Raw genomic sequence first — 12,154 nt, 5'->3', positions numbered from 1 at the left:
GCCAGATTTTGTTTGACACCCCTGTCTTAGAAGGTCTTGTCTTTGGCGATCATGATTTCTGCAAGACATCAAAACATGCTGTACTGTCTCAGGTTCCAGACAGGAACACAAGCCACTCTGGTGTTTCCCTAGAATAAACAAAGTGCTGTTCAGGTACGTGTGACCAATTCTCAATCTAGAAATAATAACCACTCCCTAATGTCTAAACCCCCCTCTTTTGCAGATGTTAACAGAGTCAGTTACCCTACTAGATAATGCGAATAGGTGCCTTCCTTTGTTTTCTTTCTGCCATTTTAAAATGGTTTCCTGCCAATCTATACTTTTAGCCTCTGCCTTTGATAAACGTATGTTGATATCTACAGTCTCCTTCAGAGCAGCTTCCTCGTCCAACTTATCAACCTTTTCATTAGTTGCAATACCGACATGAGCTGGGACCCACAGAACATTGTACCTCTTGTGACGACATTATCTATTTATTTATCTTTTTTTTTTTAAATGTAACATTTAATCGACATTTTACATGAAATGATCCAAGAAGCAGTAAAGGAAAAATACCCCAAAATGAAAGCAGTTTAAAAAAAAGCAGTGCACACATTTAAAACTGGCTACAATTTGGAGGGAAAGGCTTTTACACGTAGTCGTTAGTGATCAAAACTGAATTATATAATATTTTATAAACAAATATTAATAATAATAACAGTAGTTAAACACTTTTGAAGGAGCCATTTTGCATATATTGAGTTAAGTGCACTGAGAAAAAATTGAATAAATTGAATTGAATAATTTGATGTAAAATAAACTGCTTTTTTTTTTCTTTACTGAATTTAAGTCTAACTTTGTGCTTGTGAGGACGTATTTTTAGACTATTTCTACTTTTACTTAAATAAATACATAAATAAATACAAAAATCCAAACATTTTTATACAAAATTTTATACAACATATATGAATAATTATAATTCTCTCCCCACACTCCAGCCCCAGGTCGACCCGGTCATCTACAAAACAGCTCTTATCTGTGCCCCGTACACGTCTCTGTTGTTGGCCCAAACCTGTGCAATCCCCTTCCACTCCATATTAAGTCCTCCACCACCCTCGCCAGCTTTAAGTCTAATTTAAAGACATACCTTTTCACTCTTGCCTTTAACAACCCTTAACACCCTCCCTTATTCCCCACTGCCTTTTTATTTATCATTTTTATTTTCTATTTTAATTTATTTTTATATATTTTATTTCACTTAGTCTATTGCTTTTAACCTTCTTCTTACTTTTTACTTCTTTTATTTTCTTGCTTGATTCTATTTCACCTGTTTTTATTCTAGGCTGATCTTAATATTGTTTTCTTTTTTACTTATTTTACGCATTGTTTTGTTAAGACCTGTGTATTCTTGGGCTCCTTTTATCTACTGTCCTGCCCAAACCTGATTTCTTCTAATGTAAAGCGCTTCGGGTCAACTCCTGTTGTATTTAAATGTGCTATATAAATAAAAGTGACTTGACCTGAACACTTTTGAAGGAGCCATTGTGCATATATTGAGTTAAGTGCACTGAGATATAAACACAATATAAATGTAACTAAATTGAATTGAATAATTGAATGTAAAATAAACTGCTTTTATTTATTTTTAAACTGAATTAAAGTCTAACTTTGTGCTTGTGATGGACGTATTTTTAGACTATTTCTACTTTTACTTAAATAAACATAAATAAATAAAAAAATCCAAACATTTTTATATAACATTTTATACAACATATATGAATAATTATTATTCAGTAACATGGGACAAAGCCCGAGACATTGGGCCCAACTTTCACTTTAAGTGCATGTGGGATTTACTTGAATGCTCCAGTTTCCACACGGACGTATTAAAGTGGAGGACCGCGTATGTGCACCTCCCATTGGCGCTCAGAGGTTCGTCTTGAACGGAGCGACACTTTCGCTTTGTGTTTGTTTGATTAATTCGTGGAGTTTTGTTCATAAATAATATAAATATTAATTAAGTCTTTTTTTTAAACCCCTGCTTTAAGTGTGTAAAAGAGGTTTCGTCTGACACACGGTGAAGGAGGAAAGGGAAGAAAAGTTTCTCTACAAGTTTCTTTTTCTTTACTTTTTTAAATTGTTTTCTTTAAAAACCATGGCGTGTGAAGGAACCGGCATGTCAGGTAAGCTTTATTTAAGGCACCCTTTTTTTTAAAGTAGCCTATTGTTCAAGTGTAATTAGAGTTAAGCAAGTTATTCGTCTATATTTTACTTTTTTAATACTTTAATGTACCAAAGAAGAAGAATTACTTTATTTATCCCGCAATTTTTTACCTCTTATTAAGACACGCACACACACACACACGCACACACACACAGACACACACACACACACACACACACACACACACACACACACACACACACACACACACACACACACACACACACACACACACACACACACACACACAATTAAGGAGAGATGTTAATTGTGAGCGAGGGGGCTGCCAGTGACCGGTGCCCCGAGCAGTTGGGGGTTCTGTGCGTTGCTTAACAGCACCTCGGCAGTGCCCAGGAGATGAACTGGCATCTCTCCAGCCACCAGTCCACGCTCCATACATGGTCCACACAGGGACTTGAACCCAGCGACCCTACGGTTCCCACCCAAGTCACCTATGGACTGAGCTACTGCCGCCCCAACACATTAAATTTGCTTAGGCAGTGTACACAAAAGACATTTTGACAGACATAAAAATATCCAAATCATGTGTCGATATTAACACTCTGAAATAATCACTATTTTTTGAAATTGTAGGTGAAAAAAGTGTGTTTTATGGTCTGTCACCACTCACCCGTGGGATAATGTTTTATTCCCTTAATGTGTATCTTACATTTGTGGACTGAATGAACATATTTCATCCACATCCTCACACGTCCCGGTCCAGATATTCATTCGCCCGATATTAAAACTCACTAGACGCGGGGTGTCAAACTCCAATTCACAGTGGGCCAAATTGAAAAACTGGGACAAAGTTGCGGGACAAACTCAATATTAACTAAAAAATATGTAATGCTGAACCTTTCCAGTGCAGGTCCTTGTACTTGTCGTGGTGTTTCTCATGTTTGATTCTTTGGTCACAGCCACGGTGGCTCTGCACACGAGACAAACAGCTCTTTACCTTCAGACACAGATCATCTGCCTCCCACCGCTGCTGAAAGCTCCTGTTCTCCATCTTTCTTTTGGTCGTTTTTGGGGAGGGGTTGATTAAGTGTGTCTGCAGAGACTGGTTGCATGGATGCTCATGTTTGGTAACAGAAAAGTAGACGTGTATGTGCTTTATACTCACGGGCCAGCTCTCATAGAACCTTGATATGATCTTAGGGGCCAAATATAATTACACTGCAGGCCAGATTTGGCCCACGGGCCTGAGTTTGACACCCCTGCACTAGACAATCTCTCTTCTTATTTTGCATAGCCTATCAAAAAGCACTAAGACAACACTGACCACTGAAAGCCAAACAAAAACTAACCATCAAACTATTATATATTTGTTTTTAACATTTATGAGTTTCGTGTTTGCTGGAGATGCATTGATAACGCCAATAAGTCAAACTTTTATAGCCCTGAACTGAAACCGTTTTTATGACCCGTGACTGTATCAAGTGGATAACACAGTGACAACACTGTAACCATTTAAATACCCAGAGGTTGTTGTGTTATATTTAACCGTACACTCATGTTGTTTTGTTCCTCCGCAGATGCAAGGATAGGGGAGGCCCTGATCCTAGAGTAAGTTGACTCTCACTCACTGCAACTTTCTGGAGTCCAAGATAGATTGTGTTCAATGTTCAAGTACCCCCCCCCCCCGACACACACACACACACACACACACACACACACACACACACACACACACACACACACAAACACACACACACACATACACATACACATACACATACACACACACACAAAACAAGCTGTTTAAATGTGCTTCTTCTTCTGTGTTGTGACATTAACAATAAGCAGGTTAAGCTATAATTAAAAAAAAAAGTTATCTGCTCAGGTTTTTTCCCTCAGCCCAGTATATTTAAAGCCGGGCTGAACACACTCTCTATAAACACGAATAGTAGGTTGGCTTTACTTCCACTTCACCTCCTATGTATTGTTTTTACGTGTTGTGGGTTTGTAAAAGAAAAATGCGTTACGAGCAAGTTTTAGTTTCATTTCCCCGGAAGAGCTGTTGCTCTTACGGTAAACGACACCTCTCATAAACTGTGGTTTGTATCATGACTCATATTAAGAAGAGCATGAAAGGACAAACGTCACTGTGAGTTTCCCGCTTCTTTAAGCGTGCCAGGATGCACTGCAATCAACATCTCTTACCTGTTATTCACCCTTTTGTTTTTCCGCTCTTTATTTTCACACAAAAAATCACGATAACAAAAAATGTGATGCAGGTCGGAGCCAGACTGATTTATCAGTCGGCCTGTCACGGACATATCAGTATGGGCATATATGTTCCGACATGAAAATGAATTTTTACGGAACATAAGATGCAGAAAACGCTGCTTGTGGTGATTTAGAAATGGTGTCATTACCTAGTTTGTCCAGCAGAGCGTGGTCAGCGACTGACTGATGCTGGACATAAGGTACTCGTGATCTTTATTTAGTTATCTACTTTATTTTTATTTATTCATTCTTAGAATTGGTTGACAATACATTGTGTATATTATGTCAAATATTCTTTAAAAACATTTTTTGTTGAGAAAAGCAGCCGTCTGAGTACCTCTCCTGACTACCTCATATTTGCACAATCCACATAGAAAAGGTCTAATTACATTCCACCTCAAAGTGAAGCGGACGCCGTATCCCTGTCCCTCTAAAGTGGTATTGGCATCAGCCTCGAAAATCATATCTCAGTTGGGCCCTAAAACAGGGTTCCCTGAGCATCTTCCAGAAAACCTCAAATGGAGAAGGGAGGACTGGAGCGCACTGATTACTTTCCAGCCTTGAACTATTGGGTTCATCTTTTTAACACGACTGTGTCTTCACCAGTCTCGACTTATGATGAAGACATAACTGTGTTGAAAGGGAATCCGTGTGCTCCGGTCTTCTCTTTAACCACAAAACACATCTTGGTATAATGTGAAAATGATCTGGTTTAAATAAAAAAAAAAGTTTCTTTTTAAGAATAAACTAAGCAAATATTCTTAATGTCCCGTTTCCTTCCAGGGTGATAGAGGAGGAACTGAAGGACGTTCCCTCAGAGGAGGTCCCACCCCTCTCTCCGATGGAGGTAAAGACTGAGCAGGAGCAGAAGATGGTGTTCCAGCTGGCCAAAATGATCCGCATCATCGGCGACAAAGTCTCCGACGATCAGGAGTTCCAAGAGTGAGTCACTCGGCCACTGGATCTCAGAGCTCATGGTTGAATACTGAAAATGCCTGTGGCAGCTGGTTAAATGTGATTTAGGTGCTCTTTATTCTCTCCTCTCTCGTGTCTCGTTGCAGTGCAATAGACGGGATGGCAAGTCCCTCAGCCCCTGATAAATGGGAACGCTTTAAGAAGGTGGCAGATCATGTGATCGGTGATGGGATCACCTGGGAGAAGATCGCTGTGCTCTTCTACGTCGCCGGCAAGCTGGCTGTCAAGGTGCGTTCGCTTCTGTCTTGCCTGAGATTGGAATATTGTACTCGCTGTGCTCGTCGTTTTCTCGATTTTTCACATCTTTGTTGTCAGGGGAGACGCCACAATCGAATCGGTTGGGAAATGTAACTGATTGATATCACTGCGAAACTCCCACAGTTGATTACTTAAATTAAGACGATTCTTTTTTGTGTCACAGTATTTCTGAAATGATATATTTCTATATGCAAATGAGGTATTATCTCGTGAAATGTGCTCATTCTCAAACATTTCCAGAACACAAATGTGAACGTTAGATAACGCCGGGCTCAAACGGGTTGTTTCGTTTTGTTGACATATGAGAATACGCGGCTTTTACACAGGGAATTTTGGATATCTATTTTTATCACTTCATAAATCATAAAACGCTGTCAACAGCCATAAAAAAAAAAAAAAGATTTGCCATGTTTTTAGGATAAAATGTTGTATAAATGAGGCTATAAATGATATGTAATGAACCTCTCTGTAAAATCTAGATGTAATGAAACCTGAAAGTTTGACGCATATAAGTGCTATTGAAGTGACGATTTCTGTCTCAGAGTGAGAAAAAAAACATTTGAAGACACAGCATGTTTTGTAAAATTCATACACTTTGCAACACACTTTAGGTGAATAGGGTAAAAATAGTGTTACATCGCCATGAAACGTCCTCAGTCGATCAGTTACATTACATTACATTTTTGTATTACAAGTTTTCTGAAATTGTCTGTTTAAATATGCCAATGATGCATTATCTAATGCTAACTTTTGTTGGATACACAGGAGGAGAAATCTACCGACAGCAGCAAGTAAACAACTTGTAGTAAAATACCTGAAAAGCAAAGTAAATACTTGAACGTGTATTTTGGATGTTTTCTTGTCTGAAAGAAGACAACTTTTGGAATCAAAATAGCCCAAAATCTCAGAATTGACCAGTGATGTTTTGGCCTGTTGTGTCCCCTTAAAGCTGAAGTCAGTAACTTTCTGTAAAAAAATATGTTTTTCTGTCATATTTGCTTAGACTGTCATCATTCCCTGACAGCACAATGAAACAGATGATCTGTGAAAAAGTATCTCTAACTCTCTCTGTCTGCTCCTAATGTCCTCTGCTGGATCCACTGTCTGACAACCAATCACAGCTAACATGTTAAACTAGGCACTGCTGATCAAATATGAATCTTACTGTACTCTACTGTATCTCCTTTGTCTCACATAAAGTGTTTTTTAGAAACCTATTTTATTTACTGTTAAGCAGTAATATGAGAAAGTTTGTCTGGCTGGTCAGCTGATGGGCAGGGCTTGGTTTTGGCTCAGATAGGTCACAAACGTTCTCAACAGTATGCTAAAACATGTTTCTGAAAACACTTTATGCAAGAAATCAGCGCTGCATAGTTTCACAGTTTGACTGAATTCAGAGCAGCCATTGACGCTGAGTCAGAGACTTATCAGTGTGGTTGTTTGTCTTTGGGCGCAGTGGAAACTAGCAGATGCCTTCAGGAGCACAGAGAGGGCTCTGAGAGCAGACAGGATCAGAAGGTGGAGGAAGAGACACGTGGCTTTTTCGTTGTGTTGCAAGACAGACAGTGACAGTTTCAGCAAATATGATAAAAAAAACTTTTTTCTTTTCATAGAAAATGATCAATTATAGCTTCATACGGTCATTAGAGCACAGCCCTGCCCTTCTCAGAGATCACCCATCCATCTGAAAGGGCTTCTCTCCGTCTGTCTTGCTAAAAACAAATGTTTCTTGTAATTGAAATGAACTACAGAGTTTGGCAGCAGCTTCACGTCGTGTTGTTATTGTCCATCAGATGGTGGAGGCTCATCTCCCTCAGTCAGTAAGGGAGGTCCTGAGGTGGACCGTAGACTTCTTCAGAAACAATCTCCTGGGCTGGATTCGGGAACATGGAGGATGGGTATGTTTGACATTACATTTAATTTAGCTGACGCTTTTATCCAAAGTGACTTCTATTCATACCCGTGCACAGCACAGGGAGCGATTTGGGGGTCAGTGACTTGTCTAAGGACACTTCGACATGCTGACGGAGGAGGTCTGATCTTTGGTATGGAGGACACCCACTTATGTTGGGCTGGCCCATCAGGTGGTCCTTGTCCTGTTTCCTTCTTTTACTTATGGGCTGTTCTTGTTTTTTTCACACCAACTTTAATGTAAAAGTTTTTTTTATTTTACCTGAGCCACAGTCCGTGTCTCATGACATTCACCGCCTCAGTTATTGCAGCCCAAGCATCTTTTTGTCTCTCCATTTCCTCACTCCTCACAAAACCCATACCCATTCTCACCCGTACTTGTCAAATACAGACGCTTTGTCAGGACGATCAGGTCACGTGTTGACAAAAAAACAATGAAAAGAGTGCCTTTTCTGGCTACAACTATTGTCGTACTGTGCGCACAGAAAGAACATTTCTTCCCACATAATAATGAACGAGGCCTCTTATGTGCTTCCCCTGCAGAAACTTTCTGTAAAGATAGTTCCCCCTGCTGCTGGGGTCATTTTTTCTGAAGGCTCAGGAAGTATTGAGGTGAAGTTAAATGTTTATTTGCACTTCCTGCACCAACAATAAAACACTCTGTAGCCATCTGGACGATCGATAGAGTTCAGTATTTTTCAGTTTAAAGCTGTAATCCGTAATGTTTTCAGTTAATTGTCTTTTTAAGTTCCTATCCATCAAAGAGTGAGTTGAAACAATGGTGATTGATCATATGACCCACTAATGAAAGCACTTCTACTTGCCTCTTTGCTGAGTATTTCAACCTGTGTGTCTGTGGGGACATCCCCTCTCTAAGTGCAAAAACACTGCCATGTTAGTGACACTGCGGACAGCGGTTGGTCTGCCAGGTGGAGCTTGTCACTGCCGCTAATGCTGTGTTTTATTACAATCGGAAATCGTGAACTTTCAACTTCTGAGTCAAGGTTGTAATAAGGGCAGAAGTGTAATAGGAAGTGTGTGTGTGTGTGTGTGCGTGTACGTGTGTGTGTGGATTTAAGAGGGTGACATATGGGGGATGGACTGGGAGTAGAGAGGTGAATCTGTTTCAATAAACGTTACAAAAGAGCAAAAAAGAAAAGATGGAGGGCTCTGAAAGAACAGGCTCGTCTGCAATTACATCTTACCGCCAAAGAGGCCGCCAGACACAACATATTTTACCTCTTATGGATTATTGCTGCGTTCCAAAAGTGGTTCAACACGCCCTTGTTCACTTCCACCCCCATCTTATGTGAAGTGAGACTTTGTGGGATCGACCCTCGGAGGGCCGAGTGATCATGTGAACTACGATGGTCACTCCAGAGGTGGATATCACCCACAATGCATTGCAATAATGCATTTGGTGGAAGAGAATACATCCATGGGTAGATGGCAGTGATGGACGTGATTGCTCACCACTAAAGAAGAACAATATGTATAAATACAGCAACTTTTTATCATCATTGAAAATTGTCACTATCTGACATACTTTTCAGTGTCAGTTTTCTATAAATGATGTCATATTATAAGTCTGTATGCTAACGTGTGGGCTTTTCGCCTGCTGAGCAGATAGTTTCTGAAGACAATCTCATTGATGTTAAGTGTTTTGCTGAAAAATGACCAGCTGCAGTAAATATTTAGTCCACTTATTTTAGTTTACATATCTATATTTGTCTTGTGGTTTCTTCTCAACATTATCTGTAAACCCACTGAATAAATGTTATTTTGAAATATATCACGGCAATAATATTGATGATAATCATGATACGGACCAAGAAAAGAAGTTTCTGAATCAAAGATGATGCAGCTGTTTACAAAGTGCTGACAAATTGCGATCATCCGTAGAAAAAACCTTTATGTCGTTGTGAAGTCCAAAAGTAGTTCTGATTATTTGTAAGAAGCAGTGCAGCGCTAAACCTACACCCGGTGGTGGATCCATGATAGTTTGGACTGAAGTGAACGAGCGCAACTGCGTTCCATTTCACCCCCCTCCCAATTTCCCTCTGCGCTCCAAGTGGCCTCCGTGTGACCCGTGCTGTGACGTAATGCCAAGGGCTGAGGGCTGAGAAGTGAAGGAGGGCATGTTAAACAACTACTGAAAGGCAGCTCTTGACCTTAATATCTGTGAAATGTAAGAAAGTTATTGTAATTTAGCTGCATAAATGTTTTCCAGACTGATGTGGTTTGGTTATGCTACACAATATGATCAGAGCTGTCTCTCCACAGATCAACAGTTTCTCGGATCTGGCCGTGGCGTCCGTGCAGAGAGTGTCATCGATCAGCCCGCACAGCTACGGCTTCGTCCTCATCTTTGTCGCCGGCCTGGCTCTAGGAAGCCTCATCACCTGGAGACTAGCCAAAAGGCTCTGAGGCAGACGCGCACACGCACACGCACACACACACACACACACACACACACACACACACACACACACACACACACACACACACACACACACACACACACACACACACACAGTAATTCTGGGGTTTTATGTGGCATTTGACCTGACTCTAAAGGGTTTATTAAGGGTTACAGCGGTTCTACCTTCTGATGTTAACTATGCACACTTGAAAACTTGAAAGACATCATACGTCACATATTTGTCTAGAAGACGTACTGTATCATGCCAAGCAGATATTTTCTATGTAGGTTGCCGTCAGATAGAGCAATGGAAACAAAACGAATGGTTTTATTGTCTTATCTTGACTTTCCCTTTCATGTAAGCACTCACTACCTTGGCTGCGCAGGTGTTTTTAAAAAAAATGAGATGTCTAAGAAAAAAAATCAACCAATTATGAGACAGGAAATTCAAAAATGGCAATGCCGGCTTTGTTAAGGCCTCCAGGCTCATAGCGAAGACAAGTGGTAACACGTGATTTTTTTTCGTGCCTCCAGACTGAACGTGAACTCCTGGTGTAGGGTTTTAATTCAATCTTGTTTATAGTGCCAAATCATAACAAAAGTTATCTCAGGACACTTAACATATAGAGTAGAGTCTTATAATAATTCAACCTCCCAGTTCCAATATTTGATCCTCTCTTGATTCTCGATCCTTGCTTGAGTTAGATTTTATTTATTTCCTAGTTTCAGTAGGTCATTTCATATTTAGTGCGTACCATGAATACTATTACAATCAGGGACAGCAGCAATAAACATTTAAATTATTATTACATTTAATTTAATATTTGAACGGTGTCATGACATTGAGCCATAACATGACAGTCATCCGGTAGAAACTGGATTTTGATGTGAGATATATTTACATAGTTTCCACAAACAAGTGATGACGCGTTCTCAACACGTCCTGGATTATTGAGTAATAAATTCACAAAAGGAATATCAATAAAAGATGCAAATACGGAACGGTCGCTGCGAGTCAGGGTGAGACACGTGCATTCAGAGTCTGATCGGTGAAGTCCATTTACAGTCACACGGGGCTCTTCTCATGTCTCTATTTTTGCCTCCTTGTCTCCTCCGTCCTCCTGTCTTTGACCCGGAAATCGTTCACAGCCTCTGTATCTCTGTGATAGAGGAGGCTTTGTGGACGAGCTATGAGCGAGGGTGAACAGGTGTATCTTGGGGTATAAAAAAGGCTTGAACCACGGCTGGAATATTCAAACCGCTGCAGCTGTGCCGCGCGTCATATTTAATTGACGTCATATTTAATTGACGTCATATTTTAATTCGACTCCGAAGCACGGATGTCACGTGGTGTTAAATGCCTGGACTCCTCTCTACTTGTGTCTCTTCCTCGTCTCCTCCACTCTGATCTCAGGTGGGAGGGACTAAGAACGGAGGAGGAGAGGAGAGGAGGAGAGGAGGAGAGGAGAGGAGAGGCGAGGAAAGGAATTGAGGATGTGCAAACTGAGAAATGAGAAGAGGGAAAACTGCAATGAAAGGTTTTTTTTTACACCGTATCGTTTAGTCCTAGAAACCATGTGCCTTTTTAAAAATGGTTAATTCATTGTGTAAATATAAATTCCTACTTACAACCTCTGTATTCCACTGGTTTACTGTTATGGTGGCTTTACAGTTTATTTGCACAAATGAATATCTTTAAATATGACCATGAAGTGATGAAGAATCTCTGTAATCCCCGTGGATGTCACTTCTAATATTAATGCTTTCTACGTTTTCTACCTGGAAAAAAAAAAAGATGTAGACAAAAGTGAATAAAAGGGCCTCAAGGTCCGACAATATAAATAGTTCATCTTTGAATTTCAATTGTAGTCTATTGCCCAACCGATTTTCTTCGCCTTTTTTGTTTGTTTCCTTCTTTCTGTTCTTGTTTTCCTGTGTGTGCTGTAAAGCGCTTGGGCTCAACTATGTTGTCCGTAAAGTGCTACATAAATAAAATTGATTTCATATGATACGCTGTGTTGTCCGATGTTCTTGGTCAGTCTAAGCCTTTCACAGATATATATGTCGCCGATATGTAACAGTCAAATTCAGAACATTAAAAGCCAGAAGTAACGCGCGGTGCATGTATGAGATATACGACTGCGCGAAGCGTG

General features: G+C 40.1%; 1 protein-coding gene across 1 annotated transcript; it reads left to right on the top strand.

The window, feature by feature from the left end:
- The first annotated feature begins 1,923 nt into the window (after positions 1–1,923).
- LOC310959433 (apoptosis regulator BAX-like) lies at positions 1,924–11,906 on the top strand. The gene is made up of 6 exons (XM_083930772.1): positions 1,924–2,162; positions 3,742–3,772; positions 5,219–5,377; positions 5,497–5,638; positions 7,462–7,566; positions 9,863–11,906. Exons 1-6 carry the CDS (start codon positions 2,135–2,137, stop codon positions 10,004–10,006), a joined length of 609 nt encoding a protein of 202 aa, XP_083786898.1. The 5' UTR covers positions 1,924–2,134; the 3' UTR covers positions 10,007–11,906.
- The last annotated feature ends 248 nt before the right edge of the window (positions 11,907–12,154 follow it).

The sequence above is a fragment of the Echiichthys vipera genome (assembly GCF_963691815.1).
Source record: "Echiichthys vipera genome assembly, chromosome: 17".
Taxonomy (NCBI): Eukaryota; Metazoa; Chordata; class Actinopteri; order Perciformes; family Trachinidae; genus Echiichthys; species Echiichthys vipera.
The sequence above is the reverse complement of the archived record's forward strand: the minus strand, read 5'-3'. Positions and strand labels throughout refer to the sequence as shown.